The sequence below is a fragment of the Leptonychotes weddellii genome, chromosome 3, assembly GCF_054177405.1.
Source record: "Leptonychotes weddellii isolate Sample4059 chromosome 3, ASM5417740v2, whole genome shotgun sequence".
Taxonomy (NCBI): domain Eukaryota; kingdom Metazoa; phylum Chordata; class Mammalia; order Carnivora; family Phocidae; genus Leptonychotes; species Leptonychotes weddellii.
This window is the reverse complement of record NC_138371.1, coordinates 50,507,003-50,531,496: the sequence shown is the minus strand read 5'-3', so window position 1 is coordinate 50,531,496 and position 24,494 is coordinate 50,507,003. Positions and strand designations below refer to the sequence as shown.

Sequence of the window (24,494 nt, the reverse complement as noted above, 5' to 3'; positions counted from 1 at the left end):
GAATTCTGTATACTATTTTCCCCTAGTGCTGGAATTTTGCAATTCTGTATGATTGGTAAACTTGGTCTTGGCTGGTTGTTCTTGCGGGTCTTCTGGGGGAGGGGCCTGTTGCATTGATTCTCAAGTGTCTTTGCCCCAGCAGAATTTCACCACTCTTGCCAGGAGGCCAGGCTAAGTAAGTGGCTCCAGATTGCTCTATGTGGCTTTTTTGTTCTCTGAAGGCTTTTCCTGCCACTTTAGAGGATGAGAATGAAAATGGCAGCTTCCCAGTCTCCTGCCCTGGAGCTGAAAGCTTGGGGCCCCATTCCTCAGCACACTCAGGGAAAAGCAGTCAATCACTCGTATCTCCCTGGTCTCTGTCCTGTGATCGAACGTTTCTACCTCAGGCATGCAACTCCATTTCAAGTCTGCAAACCCTGTAGACTCCTGTGGTGTGCATCTGTGCCACTCCTCCTGGGGGAGGGAGGGAGGGCTCGCCGGTTCTGCTGCTGTCTGGGCCCCTGCTCCCAAGAGCAGTTGCCCAATTGTGCCACGGTTGGCGGCATATGGCAACCCCGAGCTGAGAGCCCACTCCTGGGCTTGCTAATTGCAGCTGGCTTCCCTGCTCTGATGCTGGGGATCACTGCCACACTTAGGCACCCCTGGTCTTCCTGTGATCCCAGGGATCCTGAGACCACACTGTCCCACCTAGGATTCCACCCTGCTTCGCCACCTGAGCCCCTTTCAGGCCGGGACATCCCTCACTGGAGCAAACTTCTAAAAGTTGTGATTTCGTGCTCTGCCGCTCTATCACTCTCCAGTGCCAGCTGATGGAGGCTCCCTCTCCCTCCCCCTGCGGTTTATCTTCCCACGTATCACCTTGGATTCACTTCTCTGCACCTCCTACTTTGCAGAAAGTGGTCAGTTTTCTATTTGTAGAGTTGCAGCTATTCTTTTAGTTTTCCAGTTGAGTTCACAGGTGTTTAAGAATGATTTGATAGCTCTCTAGCTGAATTCCTGGGATGAGATGAAACTCCATCATGTTAGACAGTCTCCTCTCGACTATTTTAAAAGTAAATCCTGATATTATGCTACTTAAAACTAAATATTTCTTATGTATCTGATTTTAAAAGGACATTTTCTCACTATATTATTTTTTATTTTTTTTTTTTATTTATTTGAGACAGAATGAGAGAGAGAGCACATGAAAGGGGAGAGGGTCAGAGGGAGAAGCAGGCTCCCCGCCGAGCAGGGAGCCCAATGCGGGACTCGATCCCGGGACTCCAGGATCATGACCCGAGCCGAAGGCAGTCACTCAACCGACTGAGCCACCCAGGCGCCCCTTCTCACTATATTATTATTTCTCCTGGCAAACTTAAAAATTCTTTATATCATTTAATACCGAGTTCACATTCAAATTTTATAGTGGTTTCAGAATTGTCTTTTATACTTCATTTGTTCATATGGGGATTCAGACAAGGCCCATGTTAGCTTTTCGTTGTTTCCCTGTCTCATTTTATCTGAAACCCCCTTTTCTCCTTTTTTGAATGTTACTGACTTTGGAGAATGTAGGTTATTTGCAGTATAAAATGTGTCATATTTTGAATTTCCGTGTCACTTCATCTTGCTGTCATTTAACTCTTCCTCTAGGCTTTGTATGTCCTCTAAACTCAAAGTTAGATATAAAGTCTAATTAGATTCAGGCATAGCTTTTAAATTTTTTTTTAAGCAAGGATATCTTGTAGATGATGTGATGTGATGGGTGTTGTGTTTTTCTATCTCACGTCACATCACATCAGGAGGCACGTAATATCTGGGTGTCCACTTTAAGTGTTGCTAAAATTAATCAGGACGTTCAGGTGGTGACAGCCTCATTATTCTTCTGTAAGGCTCCCCATTAACCTTTGTCCTTATCCCAGAGTTTAAGAAAAGGCAGTTTTCTTAACAGATCGCTTAAGAGTAGCCTATTTTGGAATAGGCTATGGATGTGTTTGAATTTCTATATATTTTATGGTGTACAAATTTACCACTAAATCTGTTACTGAATTTGTAAAATAGAGACAGTAATAATGCAGAAGGTAGTTGTGAAGATTAAATGAGATAATATAAAAGTCTTTAGACTGAGTAGATGCTTAAAATTCTGTGCCAGAATTTTAAATGCCAGGTTTTTCACCATTTATTTTGTAGAAAAACCTTGTACATTCACTGCCTTTAATGTTGAACTCTTTTAAATATTGTAGTGGATGGGTGGTGCTTAAAATTGTGATTTGCTTTGGAGTTGATAAGCTATGTCTATGCATGATTTTGCACAGAGTACTTCTGATACAGTATGTACAAAATATGATAGGTACGCCAGCTTTCTATTTTTGTATTTCTTAAATATGTACAATAATACTTAGACTAAGATATTGGTCTCAAAGTTTTTGTCTTATTGTTAACTTGTCTAGGGTAGGGTATACTGAATATAATAGGGTATCCTATATATTTTCTTTAGGTTTTTCTGTGAGTACCCATAAAGGTATTTTTTTTTCTCTGCCTCCTTCAATTTTTTTTTCCTACCAAAAATATGTTTGGGCCCCTGGTAGATACAAGGTATATAATTAGCACAAGTATGTAGTCACTTCAAGAGCCAGCCTACTGTGGGGTGCCTGGGTGGCTCAGTTGTTGAGCGTCTGCCTTCGGCTCGGTCATGATCTCAGGGTTCTGGGATTGAGCCCCGCATCGGGCTCCCTGCTCCGTGGGAGGCCTGCTTCTCCTGTCCCACTCCCCCTGCTTGTATTCCCTCTCTCTCTGTCAAATAAATAAAATCTTAAAAAAAAAAAAAAAAGAGCCAGCCTACTAGAGAAGATGTGTGTAAGTTATTATAAGGTACCAACAGATTACTGAATTCTGTCTTTTTACTTTAGTTTAGTACTTCCTTTTGTTTAGTGGCTGTAGGACCAAAGGACAGAATTACTGTTGTCTTATTGTGAGAGTTATATTGAAATTACTATTATAGTGAGAGTATAATTAAAATGAGAGTTTTAGATAACATAAAACAAAAAGTACATTCACGTATATCATCTTATTTAATGTTTATCATAATCCTGTGAATTAAGCAGTGCAATTATTTGTATGTATTCAAATTTCGAATATAGGCAAGCAATTTTCGTATTGTCTATTGTATTCTTTCCTTTTTATTATTAGCTAGACTTATCTATATTAGTTATTGCCATGAAACCAAACATATCAAAGTGCAAAGAAAGCTTCCCTGGGATCCAAAAGAAGAGAGTATATGTTAACTTGATTGTTCAGCCAAATAGAAGGGGAAAGAAGTCTGTTTTTAATAGAAAATAATTCATGAAGATTCATATATAGAAAAATTAGGTCAACCAATAATGTTAAAAACAGTTTTTGGGAAGTCATGCATTTGGTAAGTTGAGCCAGTTGATACTCAGTTCCTTCTTTTTAAACAGGAGGCAGGGGTGTGGTTTGGTTTCTGTCCAGGGCCTCTCGTCCTATTTTGGATTAAAAATAAAGCGGGAATGCCATTTAGTATATTCAGATGTCTTTCTTTGCAGGTGTCTTTTTCTAGTGTCACAATGGGCATCTTCTGATATTCTTAAGTTATATGTGATCGTTAACTATTAATAGTAGTGCAGAGAGTGTTTGCAGAATGCCAGGAACTTTGTATGCTAAGGGTTTTTTGTTTTGTTCTGTTTAAAATTTTATTTTTAAGTAATCTCTTCACCCAGTGTGGGGCTCAAACCCACAACCCGAGATCAAGAGCTGCATGCTCCACCGAATGAGCCAGCCAGGCACCCCTGTATGTGCAGTATCTCATTTAATCCCTACACCAACCTTATGAGTAGTAGTATTATTCACACAATGAGGAAAACACTAGACTTAGTTAAATAATTGCTTAAGGTAAGAGGTAGAGTTTAATTCAAACTAATCCCTGAATAAAGACAGAGTCTGTGTTTTAAACCCAACTCCTGTGCACTATAGTGCTTATGTTACTGTATCTGTCATGTTGTATAGTCTGGGATACAGGGGTAGTGTAGTAGTGTGGGTAACCCTATTTGCTAGTTTTCTAGCTAGTTTGCTATTTTGAGTTAGGAAGTTATATTTCCTCAGAAAATGTCAGTAGTTCTTGGAGATGAGACTTTTTTCTTCCTTTGCAACAGAATCGAATCCTCTGGGTTGATGAGAACAATCTGACAGCTCATGTGGAGGCTGGTATCACAGGACAGGAGTTGGAGAGACAGGTATGTTATTTCCTTTAATTAAGATTTTCAAAATTGCTATGTGTCCTCTTTATTTTTTTAAGATTTATTTAGTTAGAGAGCAAGCAGGGGGAGGGGCAGAGAGAGAGAGAAGGAGAGAGAGAATCTCAAGCAGAGACCCTGCTGAGCATGGAGCTGGACTCAGGGCTTGATCTCATGACCCAGAGATCATGACCTGAGCCAAAACCAAGAGTTGGGTGCTTAGCCAACTGAGCCACCCAGGCACCCCTCTGTGTGTCCTCTTTATGAATGGAGTACCTGTCACAGCACATTCTCTGAACAGATTTGCTCAGTTTCCATTGTGGGTCAGGCATTGAGCTAGATACTGAGGACAGTAATGAATAAGACACCATTCCCTACCCTTGGAAAGCTTATATTATAACAGAAAGTTAGGTAAATAGACAGTTATGATTCAGAGTGAGAGTTGCAAGGTGAATGCTGAATGCAGGGTGTTATGGCTCATCAGATAGGGTTAGCAGGGAAGGAATTAGACAAAGAAGGTATCACAGAGAACACATTTATTTATTTTATTTTCTAGCGAATTTATTTTTTGTTTCTTTTATTAACAGATAATGTATTATTTGTTTCAGGGGTACAGGTCTGTGATTTCATCAGTCTTACACAATTCACAGAGCTCACCATAGCACATACCCTCCCCAGTGTCCATCAGCCAGCCACCCCATCCCTCCCACTCCCCTCCACTCCAGCAACCCTCAGTTCGTTTCCTGAGGTTAAGAGTCTCTTATGGTTTGTCTCCCTCTCTGGTTTTGTCTTGTTTCATTTGTTCCCTCCTTTCCCCGATGATCCTCTGTCTTGTTTCCCAAATTCCTCATATCAGTGAGATCATATGATACTTGTCTTTCTCTGATTGACTTATTTCGCTTAGCATAATACCCTCTAGTTCCAACCACGTCGTTGCAAAGGGCAAGATTTCATTTTTTTATGGCTGCATAATATTCCATTGTATGTATATACCACATTTTCTTTATCCATTCATCTATTGATGGACATCTTGGCTCTTTCCATGGTTTGGCTATCGCGGACATTACTGCTATAAACATTGGGATGCACTTACCCCTTCGGATCACTGCGTTTGTATCTTTGGGGTAAATACCCAGTAGTGCAATTGCTGGATCATAGGGTAGCTCTATTTTCAACTTTTTGAGGAACCTCCATACTGTTTTTCAGAGTGGCTGTACCAGCTTACATTCCCACCCACAATGTAGGAGGGTTCCCCTTTCTTTGCATCCTCGCCAACATCTGTCGTTTCCTGACTTGTTAATTTTAGCCATTCTGACTGGTGTGAGGTGGTATCTCATTGAGGTTTTGATTTGTATTTCCCTGATGCCGAGTGATGTTGAGCACTTTTTCATGGAGAACACAGCATTTAAAATGAGACTTCAGGATGAGTGAAAATCAGCAAAAAAGGAAATGGGAGTGGAGAGAACAATCCAGTCAGAGGAGGCAGCAAGTGCAGAGGCTTTTAGGGCAGCTCTTGCTTTTGGGCGGCCTGCAGACAGCTGGGTGTGGCTGAGGTCTAGTGTGTGTTTATGGGAGAATACACAGTCTTGGTGTTTATATGTTGGGTGGGAATACGTATAGTGGTGGTAAAGGATGAAGCCGGGAAACACAAAGAGATCATATTTTAAAGGGGCCTTATAAAGTCCCTTTTAGAAGTTTGAACTTTACCTCGTATTCAGGTAGTTCTGGCTAGCTCCTGTTGGAGGATGGATGGGGGGCACATAAGGGTGGTTAAGAGGCTACTGGCGTAATTCAGACAAGAGCTGATAGTGACCTATAATGAAGGAGTAAGAATGGAGCAAAATGGAACATATTGGACATTGAATTCTCAGAAGTTGATGACAAATTGGATCAACTGGATAGATGTTGGTATTTGCCATTAACTTTTCAATGCCTAATTTCTTTAAGATTTTATTTGTTTTAGAGAGAGCAGGGTGGGGGGGTGCGTGGGAGAGCAGAGGGAGAGGGAAGAGGAATGAATCTCAAGCACATTGCGCTGGGCATGGAGCCTGACGTAGGGCTTGATCTCATGACCCTGAGATCATGACCTGATCCGAAATCAAGAGTCAGATGCTTAACTGAGCTACCCAAGTGCCCCAGTGCCTAATTGCATTGAAAACCGCTCAAGAATTAGTCAAACCCTTGGAGACCTTGTAGCACTTTTTTAGGATCCTGAAGAATTCTTGGAAAACTTTAGGTTCCTTTCATGAATTCTAAGGAGGTAATTATTAAAATGTATTTCCAACTTCCGCAGACATGGTCAGGATGACTATAACTCAGCTTTTGTAAACAAAAATTAGGAAGTTTAATTTGTTGGTGATACATTGACCACTTTGTTCAACCTGAGTTATAGAGACTCCTCCCTCCTACCTTTGGATGGGACAGAGAGAGATGAGACATGCTTGTCCATCTTATTTTTACTGTCTTTTCCCTTATTTCTTGGTAAAGTTGAATGAAATTGGTATGCCACTGACCAATTCTGGATGAAAAGCTTTGAAAAAAATTATTAAACTATTATCTTTATTTTTGATTTAATGCACTAAGATAGAACTGGAATGAAATTGAACATACTAGTTGAGGCAGTGTTAAAGATCTTTAGTAAGCCAAGGTTTTATATAAGTCCAAGTAATTAGATTTGTTAATTATTATAGTTTATAATGAACTTAAGTGGGCAGAATAATAGTATTTAATGAAAAAAACCTGTAAAAATCCCATATTAGTTTTCCATTATATCTAAATGAGGCACTATCAACACAGCAGTTTTTTAATAACAAAGGGTGACCTTTCATGTCTCTAATTTTATATCTTTTATTACAGCATTTGATGGAGTATTTTAACCTTTCCAAATTTTCTTTTTTTTTTTTTTTGAAAGGTTAGAATTAAAATTCAAGGAACATATTTCCTTGAAATTTAAATGACATTTTCCTAGACTAGGAACTTCTGATATTTTACCTACTAGTTCATTTCCCTAAATGCCAATATAGAACTTTCTTTTTTGCCTCCAGTAAACTGTAATGTAGTTTCTACAGCTGTTTTGATCCCACTTGAAGTTCTTTCTCATTAAACTTCTGTACTCTTCAGTTTCTTAATCAGTGAGGTAACCAGCTTAAAACATCCTGCTTTTTCCTCCTAGAAATTCTAAAATGACACAAAGATAGTAGTTGGGTAGCACATTTTAATCTCTTTAGTTTGTAAATTATATTGATTTTATTTTGTGTACAATTTAAGGGAGGTCACTAACATGTCAATTATGGATTTGTTGTATAGTACTTCATTGAGGTCTAAGTGTCATACAGTAAATTGCACTTATTTAAAAGGTACAATTTGTTATGTTTTGATACATGAGTACAGTTGTGAAACCATCACCACAATCACAATAATGAACACTTGTACCATACCCAAAGATTTCCTCTTGCTTCTTTATGATTCTCTCTACCCTACCCTTACCCTCCACCCCTGTCATTGATTGATTGATTGTTTTTTTAACAGAAGTATATTGTCTTACAGTTCTGGAGGCTGATCTGCTTTCTATCACTGTAGATTTGTTTAATTGTCCTACAATTTTACTAAAATCTAATCATGTACTCTTTTTGAGGTTGGGGATTGAGGGTATGGTTTCTTTCACTAGGCGTAATTAGTTTGAGATTCATGCATATTGTTGCATGTATCAATTAGTTTATTCCTTTTTATTGCTCAGTAGTATTATATTGTGTGATATACCACCACAACATTATATTGTGTAAATATACCACTGTTCGTTTATCCATTCACTTGTTGAACACTTAGATTATTTCCAATTTGGGGCTATTACAAGTAAAGCTTCTATGAACATTCATATGCAAATCCTTGAATGGACATATACTTTCATTTCTCTTGGGTAAATATCTAGAAATGAAGTGGTAGGTATATATTCACCTTTTTGAAAAACTACCAAACATTTTCCCAGAGGGCATCATTTTATATTCCCACTAGTACTGTGTGAGAGTTCTAATTTCTCTACATATTCTCCATACTTGTTAATGTTAGTCTTTTAAGTTTTAGTCATTCTAGTAGATGTGTTACAGTATCTCATTGTGGTTTTAATTTGTATTTCTCTAGTGACTAGTGATGTTGAACATCTTTTCAAGTGCTATTTGTCATCCATGTATCTTCTTTGGTGAAGTGTCTGTTCAACTTGTTTGTCTAATTTTTAAATTGGGTTGTTTTCTTATTGAGTTTTGAGAATTCTTTACATATTCTGGATATAAGTCCTTTTGCAGACCTATGCTTTGCAAATATTTTCTCCCAGTCTGTGGCTTGTCTTTTAAATCTCTTAACAGAGTCTTTTGATGAATAGATGTGTTTAATTTTGGTGAATTCCACAATGTATTTAATTTTTTACTTTATATTTCATAGTTCTGCTGTCATATCCAGAAATCTTTGCTTTACCTGAGGTTACAAAGATTTTCTCCCATTTAAGTTTCATAGTTTTTAGTTTACATTCAAGTCTCTAATGAGGTTTGAAGATTTTTGAGTTAATGTTTATGTATGGTGCAAAGGATGGATTGAAGTTCATTTTTTTCATATGGTTATCCAGTTATTTCAGCACCATTTGTTTGAAAAGACTACCCTTCAAATTGTTTTGGCTATTCTGGGTCTTTTGCCTCTCCATATAGACTTTATTTATTTTTTTAAAGATTTTATTTATTTATTTGACAGAGAGAGCGAGAGAGCACAAGCAGGGGGAACAGTAGAGGGAGAGGGAGAAGCAGGCTCCCCGCCAAGCAGGGAGCCCGATGCGGGGCCCAATCCCAGGACCCTGAGATCATGACCTGAGCTGCAGGCAGACGCTTAACCATCTGAGCCACCCAGGCGCCCCTCCATATAGACTTTAGAATCAGTTCGTTAATATCTATAAATAACTTGTTGAGATTTTGATTGGGTTCTTTTTTTTTTTTAAGATTTTTAATATTTATTTATTTGACAGCGAGAGACACAGCAAGAGAGGGAACACAAGCAGGGGGAGTGGGCAAGGAAGAAGCAGGCTTCCCGCGGAGCAGGGAGCCCGATGTGGGGCTCGATCCCAGGACCCTGGGATCATGACATGAGCCAAAGGCAGATGCTTAACGACTGAGCCACCCAGGCGCCCCTTGATTGGGTTTGTTACACTGAATCTGTAGATCAATCTGGGAAGGACTGACATCTTGATAATATTGAGTCTTCCATGAATATGGAATATCTCTCCATTTATTTAAAACTTTGATTTTTCCATATAGATCTTATAACATATCTGTTAGATTTATACCTAAGTATTTCATTGGAGGGGGGCTAATGTAAATGGCATTATGTTTTCATTTTTAAATTTCACTTGTTCCTTGTTGGTATATTGGAAAGCAATTGATTTTTGTATATTAATCATGTATCCTGCAGTCTTGCTTTAATTCCTTATTAGTTTAAGGTTACCTTTCTGTTTTTTCAAAGATATTTTAACTGAGTATAGAATGATAAGTTGATAGTGTTTTTCTTTCAGTAATATAAATATATTGCTTCACTGTGGTCTCACTTTACTGTTTCTGGCAAGAAATCTTATTTTTGTCCCTATGTACATTCTGTGGGGTTTTTTTTTTCTCTGTTTACTTTTAAGATTTTTTTAGAACTGGTTTGAGTTATGTGATTGTGATAGACCTTGGTGTAGTTTTTGTGTGTGTGTGTTTCTTACACAGGGGCTTTGTTGAGCTGCTTTTATTTGTGGGTTTATAGCTTTCATCACATTTGGAAAATTTGGGGCTATTATTTCTTCAAATATTTGACCCTCCCTCCCCCACCTGACTTTTAGGGACTCTTGTTTACTCATATATTAGGCTGTTTGAAGTTCCACAGCTTACTGATGCTCTTTTTTTTTTTTTTTCTTTAGTTTTTTTTTTTTTTTTGCTATGTCTTGGAGTTCACTAATCTTTTATTTGCTGAGTATATTCTGCTCGTAACCCCATCAAGTGTATTTTTTTTAATCTCAAGCATTGTATTTCTTACTTTTCTAGATACTTAATTTGGATCTTTCCATATTTTCTATGTCTCTACTCTGAACATATGGAATACAGTTAAATAAATGTTTTAATGTCCTGGTCAGCTAATTCTAACATCTGTGTTAGTTCTGGGTTGGTTTTGATTATTCACCTCATAATGATTATTTTCCTCATTATGGGTTATGTTTTCCTGCTTCCTTGTATGCTTGGTAATTTTTTATTAAGTACCAGACATTGTAAATATTGTTAGGTCTTGGATGTTTTTCACTTCTATAAATATTCTTGAGCTTTTTTTCTGGGATGTAGATATTTGGAAATAGTTTGATCCTTTAGTTCTCACTTCTATGATCTTTTAGGTGGGTTCAAGAGCAGTGCTCAATCGGAGGCTAATCATTTCTCATTACTGAGGAATGACCATCTTGGGTGTTCCATCTCATGCTTTATGAAGGAAAAATTATCCAAGTCAGGCTGGTGGGAACAGATTTCTGGCCTGTATGAGTGCTGGTACTTTTCTCTAATCCTCTTGGATTACTTTTAACTCTCATCCTGGGTGGTTTCCTCACTTGTATGTGCTTTTCATTACTCTGCTGACTACTTGAGGGGGACCCTCTGCCAATCTCCAGGGTCCTCTCTCTGTGCTGCTCTCTTCTCTTCAGTACTTTCTCTTGTGAATTCTAGATGCTTTGGTTTCCCACAGCTTCGAACTCAGTCTCCTTACCTCACACACAGTGTTTGCCAGAATTGTGCCTGGATTCTCTTTCCCTGCATTGCAGTCTGGGGTATAAGCAAGGGGCATTCATAGTATTCACTTCCTTTGTTTGCTTTCTCAAGGGATCACAGCCCTTTGTTACCTCATGTCCAGTGTTTAAAGACTTTTGTTTCTTATGTTTTTTCAGGTTTTTTTTTTTTTTTCATGTGAGAGGGTAAATCTAGTTCCTTTTACTTGAACTTGGATGAATGTCCTGCTGCACTTTTAATTTTTTCCATTACACTTCTAAATGTTCTGTATTTATTTAATTATGTTTCTTGTTAATTTGAGTTCCCTTCACAGTCTGTATAGTAACAAGCTCTGCCATTTAGGATTTGCTCTTAGTGATGTGTCTGATGCTTAGAACATAGTAAATATTTGTTGTTTTAATATTGAATGGGAGTACAGATATAAGATAAAATTCTTTTTTTTTTTTTTTAAAGATTTTATTTATTTATTTGACAGAGAGAGACACAGAGAGAGAGGGAACACAAGCAGGGGGAGTGGGAGAGGGAGAAGCAGGCCTCCCATTGAGCAGGGAGCCCGATGCAGGGCTCAATCCGAGGACTCGAGGATCATGAGCCAAAGGCAGACGTTTAATGACTGAGCCACCCAGGTGCCCCTAAGATAAAATTCTTATTCTGTTTTATGGCATACAGATGGAGAGGAGAGGTTATTTTATTAAAAAAGGATGTTTGACGGGGCGCCTGAGTGGCTCAGTCGTTAAGCATCTGCCTTCAGCTCAGGTCATGATCCCAGGGTCCTGGGATCGAGCCCTGTATCAGGTTCCCTGCTCAGCAGGAAGCCTCCTTCTCCCTCTCACACTCCCCCTGCTTGTGTTCGCTCTCTCTCTGTCTTTCTTTCTGTCAAATAAATAAATAAAATGTTAAAAAAAATAAATTAAAAATAAAAAAGGATGTTTGATTAACTGTATGAGTTAAATCTATAAACCTTTCTTCAGATTTTTCTAGCAGCTAATGGCATTAACAAAGACACAGCAAGGGGTGCCTGGGTGGCTCAGTTGGTTAAGCGTCTGCCTTCGGCTCAGGTCATGATCCAGGACTCCTGGGATTGAGCCCTGCATCGGGCTCCCTGCTCAGCAGGGAGTCTGCTTCTCCCTCTGCCCCTCACCCCGCTCTTGTGCTCTCTCTCACTCTCTAATAAATAAATAAAAACTTTAAAACAAGAACAAAGACACAGCAAAGACATAGACTTTTAGAAGAAAAAGTGGCTGATTGTATATGGTCATAGGTACCATTTATTAAGCACCTAACCATATGCCAAAAATTGTTTCTTATTAGTGTACTGTAGCAGGCACATTTTCTAGGAGGCATAAATGACAAGTTTCAAGTTCAGGTTCTTAGCCATTACACTTCACTTACCTAGTAGGAAGTTAGTCAGATTTTAACAAAGTCGTAGATTTAAAGTGGTGTGCTAGGTCAAGGTCCTTGAGCATAGAGACTGTCTTTCTGTTTAGTTTTGTTTTTTCATTGTTTTTATATCCTCATTTTCATTGCGGTGGTCACCACTTAATAATTGAGGAAGGTAATGAAGTAGCCTACTAGACATAAGAGGCAAATTATAAGTATATTTAACATTGAATGTACTTATAGAAGTAGTTTAGATTTAATTTGCTTTGGTGTAGGTTATGTGGAGATTTTGTCATGAGAATATGTGAAAACGCCCCGTTTAGTGCTTAGGATATCTAAGTATCCTATGAACGTTTTTTCTTTTTCTGCTAATTTCAGAAAAATTGAGTTAACCGTAGTCTTTTTTTGAGAGTAAATAATATGAATATAGATTGGGAGTTAGGGAAGAACTATAAAATAACAATCCAATAATCATTTTAACTTGTCCATTCATATATTTAAGCTACTTCTTTGTGAGTAGTTAATAACTTCTTAAAATTAAATAAACACCTTCAATATTTAGTGAAAATATTATTATTAATAATTGATATCTTTTTAAATGTTGTCTTCCTAGCAAAAATATTAGAAAAGATAAATAATTTGCAATGCTTATGTGCAAAAGCTAAGAAATTATGTTTAACCTATTAGGTTCTTTCCGTTTGGATCACAACTTTTATACCATACTTACAGATACAAACATAGTTGACACATTCTGCATCTCTGCATGGCTTACTTGAAAAATAGAAGCAGTTGCTTAACTGGATGACTATCAAAATGGTCAATACAGATTGATGGGCTTGAGTGCAGTCGACAGTGAGTGTGCAGATGGTGGTGCCTGTACCATTTGACATGAGATGGCTGAGTCTTTAAAATGATTTCAGTGGAATGGCTTTGGTGGTATTGCAGTAAAGGGCATCCATTCAACTTCAGGTGCTGTGCAGATGGCAAAGCCAAGCTAATACAGAAAAATGAGAAACAAGTGACTATTTAATGTACAGGAATGCATGATCTGCATCACAAATAAATGATGGTATTACATTCAGGAAACCTAGCCAGATGGCTGTACATTAAAACACATGACTCCTTGAGAGAATTAAGTACAGGCAATTTGCTTAGATTTTCTGCAGGCCTGCTGCATATTATATTAGGGTAGGGAGAACAAGAGATTAAGTGCTTTATTTATTGAAAGTGTTTAGGTGAAGTTGGCAGTTATTTAAGCATAATCTGATCCCCATAAGTATTTAAATTGTCTCTTTGTGATAAAAAAAAAAGTAGGGACAGTAGTTGATTTTATTTTAAAAGGATGTAAGGAGTAAGATTGGCTAGCGAACCTGTCTTTTGGTCCACATTTTTCAGTTTTGTGAAGTTTTCCACTGGGCAAAAGCTTAAAAATTGTTTTGGATGAGCATGATAAAAGTATTTCTTTTTCTATATAGGTTTTAATGAGTCCAAATACCAGTGACATATGGAAATTTTAAAGTGTGAAGAGTTAATGTGTTGAATGCTATGTGAAATGGTCCCATTTTCACTAGTAAAATACTACATTTTTTGTTTTTCAGCTTAAAGAAAGTGGTTATTGTACAGGTCATGAACCAGATTCCCTGGAATTCAGCACTGTGGGAGGATGGGTATCTACTCGGGCATCGGGCATGAAGAAGAATATCTATGGCAATATTGAGGACCTGGTAAATTTTTTTCTGGTTTACTGTGTCATAATTGATTAGTCTATTACTGTGAAGTGATTAAAGCCTTTTTTAGAGTTGAATGGTAGGGTCTTCCCAAAAGTATACCCCTTTTGATTATAGTAAAGTTGACTATGTATAGTGGAAGCAGTTTAAAGACAACTGTGGTCATTATTTACAGTTGCTCCTTTTCAAGTGACTGATATTTAAGGTTTATAGATGCTTCATAGTATCTTACTTATATATAAACATTATTTTATAAGCTTCTTGGAGCCTCAGTCTTGAACTCTCCCAAGGTTTTAGTCTATTTATTTAAATGATCTCATCATCATTGCCACTTTTTTGCCTTAGGAGAGTTTATACTTATTTTTCTTAAAAATTTTTTTCTGTATAGAATTAAAGAGCCTGATTGAAAATGTTCTAGTAGGTGGCAGTATGACCTGTAATGGTTTATGTGCACACCATTTTATTTTAGCTGATCTGGTGCCAGTGTTCTGGGAGCTAGTGTGGTAATAGTGTAACTGTGGGCATTCTGGCTAGGGATTAGATATCATTTGTTCCATGTGTAGCTTTTCCAGTGATTAGTTGTGTGACCTTGTGCAAATTGGTTCACCTTTCTAAACTTGTTTCCTCTTCAGTAAAGTAAACTAATGATACTCACTGCATGGAATTATTATAAGTGTATATTATAAACACTTAAAATGTGTACATTATCCTGTTTTATTTTAAATTGAGGATATTTTAGAAATCACATTTTTCTTTTTACAAATAAAACAAATTCAATTTCAGAGGAGAGAATTTAATCTTTTTACTATTGGATTATTAAAAACTTTATCATAGTTAAGCAAACATGTGATAGACTGCTACATTTAGTACTGCTAAAGCATGTAATTTATTTTATTCCTTTTTTGGAGAGCCTTAAGGACCACAGATTATAAGCATATATCCTAACGTGCTTATTTGCATGTGTATATCTAGCTTTTAATATAAAAAAGGATCATGCTGTGTTTAATCTCCTTAAACTATATTGTCAGTATATTAACTTGTAAATGAACAAAGACAAATGTAAATGTACGCTATCATTTTTAGAGTGCATATAATTCTCTTTTATTGATAATTCATGGTTTATTAAAGTAATTCCCTATTAGTGAATATTTAAATTATCCTTGATTTCAAAGTTGTAGGAAACAAAGGGGAAAATATCTTCTTTAGTAATTTCTTCAGCATACATCTTTAATCACTTTCTTTGAGCAAGTTCCTAGAGAGCTTGAATTGTTGAATCAAGATGTTTATATATGTTTTTTAAGTCTTTGAATCTTTATCGCCAAAATGCTTCATAGAAATTTGTGCCATTTGGCATTCCCACTAGCACTATGAGAATCTTTATTTTATTTGGACCCTTTATTTATATTTTTGTCTTTTTAATTTTTTTATTTCTTTAATTGCTAGTGAATGTATACTTTTAAAATGTCCTCATTGGTGATTTTTAGTTTTTGTTTTGTGAATTGTTTATTGATGTCCTCTGCTCATTTCCTTAAATAATAAATAGACTATTTTTGTTTATCTGTCAGAAAGCTATTGTAAAAATGTGTTGGATTTTCACCTAACCATTTCCTGATTTGGGTTTCAGGAACTACTTTTGAGTGACCCTCTACCTCTAATTTACTTACTTTCTCACTGGTGTGAGACTTGTATCACATGCATCTCTCTTTTCTTCTCTTTAATTCAATCACTACATCTCCCTCTTGATCCCATTTTTGACCTGATTATAATTAATACTTCATTCTTTTCTACTAAGTGGGCAAAGTAGATAAATTGAGGGTGGGAATAAGGCAAGAATAAGTGTTCTCTTAGAATTCTAAGCATTTGAAGCAGTTTGATGTGAATAATAGTGATTCATCAGTACTGTTAAATAAGTGAAAGAATGAACCTATTAAAATATGATCATTGATTATTTCTTTCGTCCCTTAGTTCTTTGCCACATGGATAATCCTAGACTAAATTTGGTTTGAAGAAAAGTGCTTTTCATTTTTTTAGGATGATGAATGAATATACCCAAATCAATAACAATCTTAGAATCATTTTTTTCTTCTTTTAAAGTTGTATACAATTTATTTTTAGTCTAAGAATTATTAAAAGATATTAGAATTCTGAAGGGTATCACCATTTATCACTTAATCCAATATCTTTAAATGTAGAGTTTTTAATAAATATAGATGGATGTGTGTACACACACACACAACATTCACTGACAAATACGTAGAATTTACATCGTGCATTGTATTAAACAGGTGGTTCATATAAAAATGGTAACACCTAGAGGTATAATAGAAAAAAGCTGTCAAGGACCTCGTATGTCAACAGGCCCTGATATCCATCACTTCATCATGGGATCTGAAGGTAAATATAACTAAATTTATTACAAAGAAATACAGGTTAGTGACTCAGTTTTCTGAAAATCTGTGATATTGTGATATAAGATCTTTGAAAGAAGGACATGTTTTATATATTTAAAGAATGGTGATTTTTTTTAAGTTTTATTATTTTAATTTAGTACTTCATAAAGTTTTTATTATGAGAACATCTTATTAAACATCCCTTTTACGTTTTGGTTTTTATAGTTTTAGAGATAAGTTAGCCTTTTTGGTATTTTATTTTTGTTTTAGAGTTTTTAATCAATGATTTTAGGAAGAGTAGTTGTTAAGATTTAAAATGGTTTGCTTTAAAATTTTATAGTATTCTCTAATCTTGTCTGACTTCTCAGGGGAAAGGGCTGAGAAAGTACTGTCTTAGTGTCTTGTCTTTCTATAATTGTACCTTTTGTTACTTGCTATTTGATTCTTTGAAGAAGTGGAATTTAAAATCCTGTTGATTTACATATCTTTTAAAACATGTTGGACTTTCTTTTTTTTTAAACTACTATTCTTTGCTTGGTTACTTAATGCTGGGATGGATTAGAATATAGTTCTTTATCTCATACAAAACATTTAATTGCTGTACTGATCAGGAAAAAACTGACCTTCTATTTTGCAAACTAACTTTTATGTGGTGAATTTTATGGATAAGATGAACATAGTCGTGTTTGTCAATTCTTAAAATGGTAGAGAGGGATATCCCTTAAATCCAGAGAAATAAGATAAAATAAGTGTCTCTAAATGAGTGGAGGAACTCATTACTAGTTTAGAAGATGTGGTACAAGCTAAAAAGAGATAGATTTTCAAAACATTTAGCTGAGCAATTACAATAAACTAGGATGATAGGACATAAATTCTATCTTTGATAGTAACATCAGGGAGAGAAAAAATAACAAATTATGTCTCAGTGACAGGCTACAGGTCAACTAGTGATTTGATGACCAATGATATAGCTTAGGTATTTTTTCATGATAATCAATGATAAACCTTTGTCAAGATGTCTTACCAGTTTACCCTCTTACTCTTTTTCTGATCAGTATACTCTTCTATGGAAAAATAGAACTACATTTTTAATGAGAAAAAAATGTTAAATTCTCTTAAAATAATATCATTCTTTGGTAAATATTCTGCAACTTCTTATGCTAACACATCATCCAAAAGTTAACTAAAATATATAACCTTTTGCCACCAGGTGTCAAACTGAGTAACAAATAGGTATTAAAACTGATAGTCATTAATTACACTATTACTATTTGTGCATACATAGTTGGAGTCAACTCTAAATATAAATGATCTTTTTAAGTAACCATATCAGACATTTTTTTTCTCCCATCGCTTAGTATTTTAAAATTTTTGGTGCTAGGTACTGTGCTGGCACAATGAAGGACACAGGTAACAATTGACCCTTATAATACAGTACAATAAATTATATGATAGAAGTAAATGCAGGAGAAATACAGACAAGTTTGCATTGATGGGTGCTTAAGAAGACCTTTTCAGAGGGGTCATGCCTAAAGTGGTCCTTGAAGGTTGATAAGGAGTTGAGGGAATAAGGTGGGGAGGGAGTTGCCCTGCAGAGAGAACTGCAGGTGGGCAGACTTAGAAGTGAGAAGAGCCACGTCTGCCTGGTGAAGTGGCCAGGTTTCCAGTGTAACTGGAACATAAGATTTAACTGTAGAGTGGAGTAGGCAGCAGGTCTAGGAATAGAGTAGTGGTAAGGGTTACAGGGTAACTGGAGAGATAATTTGGTCTTTTATGCCTTTTAAAATAGTTTATTTAATGACTAGATAAACTAAATGACTAGACTACCTCCCTCAATAGTAAATTATTCTCTGAATTTAAGGAAGGTAAACTCATAATAATAAAGTAAGCAAAGAAATATGATTTGTTAAATGTATGTACTAGGGCAGATTACTGTATTTAAATGAGATCTTACCATAAACATACGTGTAAAATGCCATAGTGATTTAGGAGCAAGAATGATGAAATCTTTCAGATCTGGATCTCAATCCTGGTTCCACCACTTAAATTTCTGTGACTTTGTGTAAATTAGGTAATTCTCTATGCCAGTGTCCTCAGCTATAAAATGGGGATAATAAAAAAATCCATCTTAATAAGCTTTTGTGAGTATTAAATGAGATTATGATAAGCAGTCTATAAGCATTTAGTAAGTATTCAACAAATGTTAAATTTATTGCTATTGTTGTTGCTGTTTATTATTTTGGCATCAGTGATCTTTACAAGTGTATTTATAGTCCTTAATCTCCATCTCTGTATGTGGATATAGAGTCATCTTAATGTAGGCCAGGAGACAGCATGATTGAGAAAGTTAATTTATGTGAAATCATATTCTTTTTTGTTTTATTTTTTACTTTTGAATTTTATTTTTTTAAAGTTTTTATTTAAATTCTAGTTAGCATACAGTATAATATTAGTTTCAGGAGTACAATATAGTGATTCAGCACTTCTGTATATCACCTGGTACTCATCACAACAAGTTCATATTCTTTTATAATATGTATTTTTATCTGCTATCTTGAGCCAATCTAAATAATAACCTCCTACTTTAAATGTGAATCATAAACTTTTTCTCAAGTTTTAAAAATACTTTCTTGCTATAATTAAATCATCTGATGACAACCTTGAAAGGATTATCATTAAAAAAATGTATTTTCCTGATCCTACTAAGTTCTTCATGTGACTAACCATGTTAAATTTAATGTTTTTGTCTTGTTTTGTGTTATGAGTTTTTCATAATGATTTTTTTCAATTAGCAGCTTCCTTCCATTTTAGATGCTATAACATCAATATAATGAAAATTATAATAAATAGTTAAAGCCTCTGAAATGCTTTGCATTCTTTTCTTATGTATGGAATTTACTAGTAATTCAAAAGAATTTGCTCTTTTATTTGAAAAATGGTTAAAAGCTACATTTTTACTTTTTTAACCCATGACCCACCCTTGTTTTCGCCTTTGCTCTATGTTGAAATAAGTGAAATGCTTATTATCAGTCCTTTGTGTATTTTTACCTTTTGTATGACCTTGACACTTGAGGACAGCTTGAGTAGTTATTATAATATCCATGGGTTGCACTTTCTTTCCTTCTTTCTTGAAACTACTGTCCCAGTGTTGCCCGGTTTTATATGTTGTTTTAAAGAAATCTAATGCTAGTTCTTTTGCCTTTATAGCTTGTTTCCCTTTTTCACCTGAGTGTCCTGAGGATTTTTTTCTTTATTATTGAAGTCTACAACTTTTATAACTCAGAGTTGATTGTCCTAGGTTGTTTTGTGTGGTGCCCAGTGGACCCTTTCTATGTTTATATTTACATCTTTTATTCTTTCTGGAAAGTTTTTTTTGTATCTAGTGTTAAATATTAGGGGTTTTCCCCCCATTGTTTTGATTTTTCTTCTTCAGGGACACCAATTATACTATGTCTGATTATGTTTGCTTTTTGGCATTTCAACCACTATTTCTCTGACCCTTTTTATTCCCCACCTTTTTTCTTTATTTCATTTTCATTCTCTTGGTTATTTTCCTGCTTTTCTTCAATGCCCTTTATTGAGTCATCATTTGAATCTATTCTCTGTTCTCCTTGGGTACCTTATAACTTAGCCTTCAGTTTTTATATGTTTTTTTTTTTTTATTGTTGTTGCTGCTGTTCTTTTTCTTTCCTGAAATTAGTCATCTCTTACTTCATTTCTTCTTGTGTTTTGTCCACTTTTAATGTTTGTATTTCTGACTCAGGTATTTTTTTTTAATATCCCTAAATGCTTGCTTGACAGTATTTAATTCAGTTTGAGATGTTTATTACTGTTTTTTTTCCAGCATATTGGTTGGTTTAAGGGAGAGACTTTTCATCAGCAGAAAACCTTTTGTTTATATTTTGTCTTTTTCCAGTAGTTTTTGTGGATTTGGTCTGCTTTTTTCTATTGCTATTTATTACTTAGAAAGTGTTTCCTAGTTTGGGAATGTCCTTTTCTGTCACTCCTACCCTCTCTTGTGCTACTTGTTTTGTGGAGTGGTATTTTTGGTGGAAGAAGGCTTGGCATGTCTTCTTTCTCTTTTATTTCTATAGGGTCTTTAATTTCCCTCTCTTACTTCATTCTTTCCCATCATTACTTTGTCTCCAAGGAGTGCCACACTTCTCTGAATATGACGCTCCCTGAAAATACTCCCCTTGCTTCTCCAAGGCTGCCATTTCTAGTTCTTCCCATTTTCAGACCCCTCCCCATAGCCAGGGCTGTGGATTTCCCTGTACAGGATTTTGGTATTATTGTTGTACTTTTGCTGTCTGTGGTTGATTTTATCTTTGCTTCCTCCAAGTCCTCTGATACTGTCTATTTTTTCATATAAAATCTTTTAAGCCTCCCTTTACTTTCTACCCTTACAAGCTGGCAGCAGGTAGAAGGCTGTAGTAGGTCTTTTGGAATTTGTTTTATCTCTGTTTAACAGGTAATGTGAAGTTCAGAGTGTTTTTTTGTCTCCTAGTAATATTGAAAGTTTTGTTTCATTATTATATGTGTTTTTCTGTTTCTTGTTGATTTTTATGTTTTGGGGGAAAATAGAGAGGGGGGAAGATTCAGAGTCAAATGACTGCCATTCTTAGTCCCGAAGTCACCTGAGAGTATATTGTCAAATTACAAAAGAGTTTATTTACTTTGAGCAAATACTTGCATTTTATATCAAATAGCACTTGAAGCTTTTAGTTTTCTTGAGAACAAATATTATATTTGAAAATTATAAAGTAGAAAATTCTTAAATTTATTGTAATGTAGTTTTGATAAAACAGAAGAGTGAATGATGTATAAGCCTCTGTGATGTCATATTGCCATGGAGTTATTTATAAGCAATTATATAAAGTAGATATAAAATATAAAAGTGTATAAAGTGGTACAATATACATATAATCAAGTGATAAGTAATCCAAGTCTTTTCTATCACTCCACTGACATAATATTCCCAAAGCAAAAGAATCAATACATATAATAACACAACAGAAACAAGGCTTTTGATTAAGTGAATTTAGATATATTCATTTGTGATGTGCTAAGTTGAATGTAAGTCTGAGTGGAAGCTGCTCTCTGAGACCTGGATGATTTTGCTTTCACAGTGGGACCCCATGTAGACTCATAGCAGGATAGTTGCAGAGACTTGCCTTGGGCATTTCATTAACCTTGCAATAATGCAAAGTCTCATTTTACTAATTTTTATTTTATTTTTTTTTACCTCACTTTCAATGTTATGGTGGGTTTTACTACTTTAGGGTGCCTACTCTACAGAGGAAGCAGTACAGGTATATAGAAGTTTAAGGCATGGTCACTTTTCACTGGTACCTTGGAATTTTGATGTAGAATTAGAATTTTAAAGGAAATTTGCTAATGTAAAGGGATATGTGTTTTAAAATCAACTTTTTGAATAAGTAATTACATATACAAAATTAAAATATGGACAAATGTACAAAATTCAAAAGGTACTAAAGGATGTGTAAGGGAAAATCTGCCCTTCTATCCCTTTTTCTGAGCATTTCCTTTGTTCAGAGTAAACACTTACTGCTATATTTAAGTATATATGTATGCAGCCTTTCTGCTTTACACTTCCTTTTATAAAGCTTACTTCATATCATTACATTTAGAGCCACTTCATTCTTTTTGACAGCTACTGAATGTACACTAACCAGACCCTCATTGATTGGCATTTAAATGGTTTCCAGCTTTTTCCTGGATTATATTTAGGTTGTATTAGATGATATTACATGCTATAATTCAAAGAAGTATTTTCAGATGGCTCCATTTCTCAGATATTAAGGAAGGATTTCACAAAAACCTGGGAACTCGGAGTTTAGTTTTAAGTAGAAAAGTGTTCCTGTCTGCAATCATGGCTTATACTGACCTTTTCCTTAATGGATTTCAATCTGGTGACTTTGAGTTTCAGCAAGTATTTATTAAAGTGTTCTATAATCTGTGGTTAGATTAAATAGAGAAGATGATTCCTGTGTTTCAGACTGTATGCCTGTCAAATTTCAAGTCATTTGTAGAAACGACTTTTAACATGAGGTGTTAATTCCAAGGCTACCAGGAGCTTCTAAAAATGTTGAGAAGAGTTGAAAGAATTACAAATAAGCTTAGTGATGGTGTTAGTATACTGGTAGGGAAATTAGCAACTTTAAAAATTAAATTGATACGACTTGTATTAGTCATAGGAACGAACAAGTGTGATAGATAATTCTGTACTGGTGGATGAGGAGACACCATAGTTCTAGTAGTTTACCTGTCAGCCTTTTACCTCTTCTCTGGCAAAGGTTTAGAAGTTCTTTTAGACTCCTTTTATAGTCTAAGATGTTTATTTCTAAAAATTTTCCTACTTGTAAAATGTATAACTGTTAGCTCCTTATTTAAGAAAATAGCTCTGAAGTTTCATTTGTAATTCATTTAGAGAATTAATTAACTTATGGTTATCTTTAATAGATTTATTGAAATATAATTCACATACCATAAAATTCACCCATTTTGTGTATCTCTTAGAAGGCATAGTTCCTGAGGTTAGTGTTTGGGATTCTTTTCTGACCATAGTTGGGGTCCTCCACACTGTTTCTATACAAGCAAACTAGCTGGCATACAATGTTGCCTTTATCTCCAATAAACGTACCTGTGTCCTCCCAATTGCCTTTTACATCCTCCACTGTTTTCAGAGTGTTCTTAGGTTTGAACTTCTCCATATTCTGTTTGTTGCAAAGAAAGTAATTTTCTTCGGAAAGAGATTAGGAGCTGTTTTTTGCCTTGTGTTCCCTTTCCCCCTCCCTCCTCAGCCCCTTGAGAACAAGTCTCTGAGCCTCTGAGTCTCTGAGCATGGCTCTGGAGGGGAGGAAGGGGAGCAATGGCATGCTTTTCTCTGAGGACACCCCTACTTTAGTAGCTCCATGCTGGGGAAAAGAGGGAAGGAAAACAGATCTTCTTGGTTTGCTTCTCCTGGCAAGATGCCATCTCTTTACAAGCCAGGCTAAGGGCAATTGGGACCCCAGTATTAGTGTGTCATTCCAGGTAGAGCCTCTGTCCCACCAGCTAAGGCTGGGTACAAGACATGAACTAACCTCCTCCCCATTCCCCCAACGTCTTGGTGGTACTTGCCCGGAATGTAGCCTTAGGAAAAGGTAGCTGAGAGCAGGGTTATGTGGAATAGGACCAGAGGTTTTTCTGAAATTAAAAGAGTCTTCATGTATGTATTCCAGAAAAAGGAAAACATACATCCACACAAAAATATGTATGTAAATTTGTATGTATATTCATGGTAGCATTATTCATATGAAGTAGCCAAAAGGTGGAAACCTGTGGAACTTTCAGCTCTAGGGAGGGGAGAGGGACTAGACATTGAATTAGTGGTTTAATCAATCATGCCTATGTAATGAAGTCTCCATAAAAATCACTAAAATGCGGTTCCAGGGAGCTTCCAGGGTGGTGAACACATGGAGGTGCTGGGAGGGTGGTGCATCTGCAAAGGGCATGGAAACTCTGAGCCCCTTCCCCCATACTTTGTCCTATGTATCTCTTTTTTTTCATCTTGGCTTTGCCTGAGTAGTATCGTGTTTTATATTAAACTGGTAATCTAGTTTAAAAAAATGTGGAAACCCAAATGTACATCAGCTTAATGAATGGATGAACAAAATTAGTTATACATACAATGGAATAATAGTCCACAATTAAAAAGGAATGAAGTACTAATATGTGCTATAACAGGGATAAACCTTGAAAACATAGAAGCCAGTCACAAAGGACCACATATTGTAAAATTCCATTTACATGAAATGTCCAGAATAGGCAAATTTATAGAGATATTCCTAGATTAGTGGTTGTCTAGGGCTGAAGTATATGTGTGGGGAAACAGGGAATGGCTGTTTCACGGGAACAGGGTTTCTTTTTGTGGGTGATAAAAATGTTCTAGACTTAGATTTTTTTTTTTTAAGATTTTATTTATTTATT

General features: G+C 35.7%; 1 protein-coding gene across 1 annotated transcript in view; it reads left to right on the top strand.

Moving 5' to 3' along the window:
* Positions 1-24,494, top strand: part of AGPS (alkylglycerone phosphate synthase) — a 144,570-nt gene that overhangs the window by 57,509 nt on the left and 62,567 nt on the right. The window contains exons 8-10 of the mRNA XM_081814110.1: positions 4,146-4,226; positions 13,984-14,109; positions 16,398-16,506. Of these exons, the coding sequence (XP_081670236.1) occupies positions 4,146-4,226; positions 13,984-14,109; positions 16,398-16,506 (316 nt within the window). The remainder of the gene's footprint in view (positions 1-4,145; positions 4,227-13,983; positions 14,110-16,397; positions 16,507-24,494) is intronic.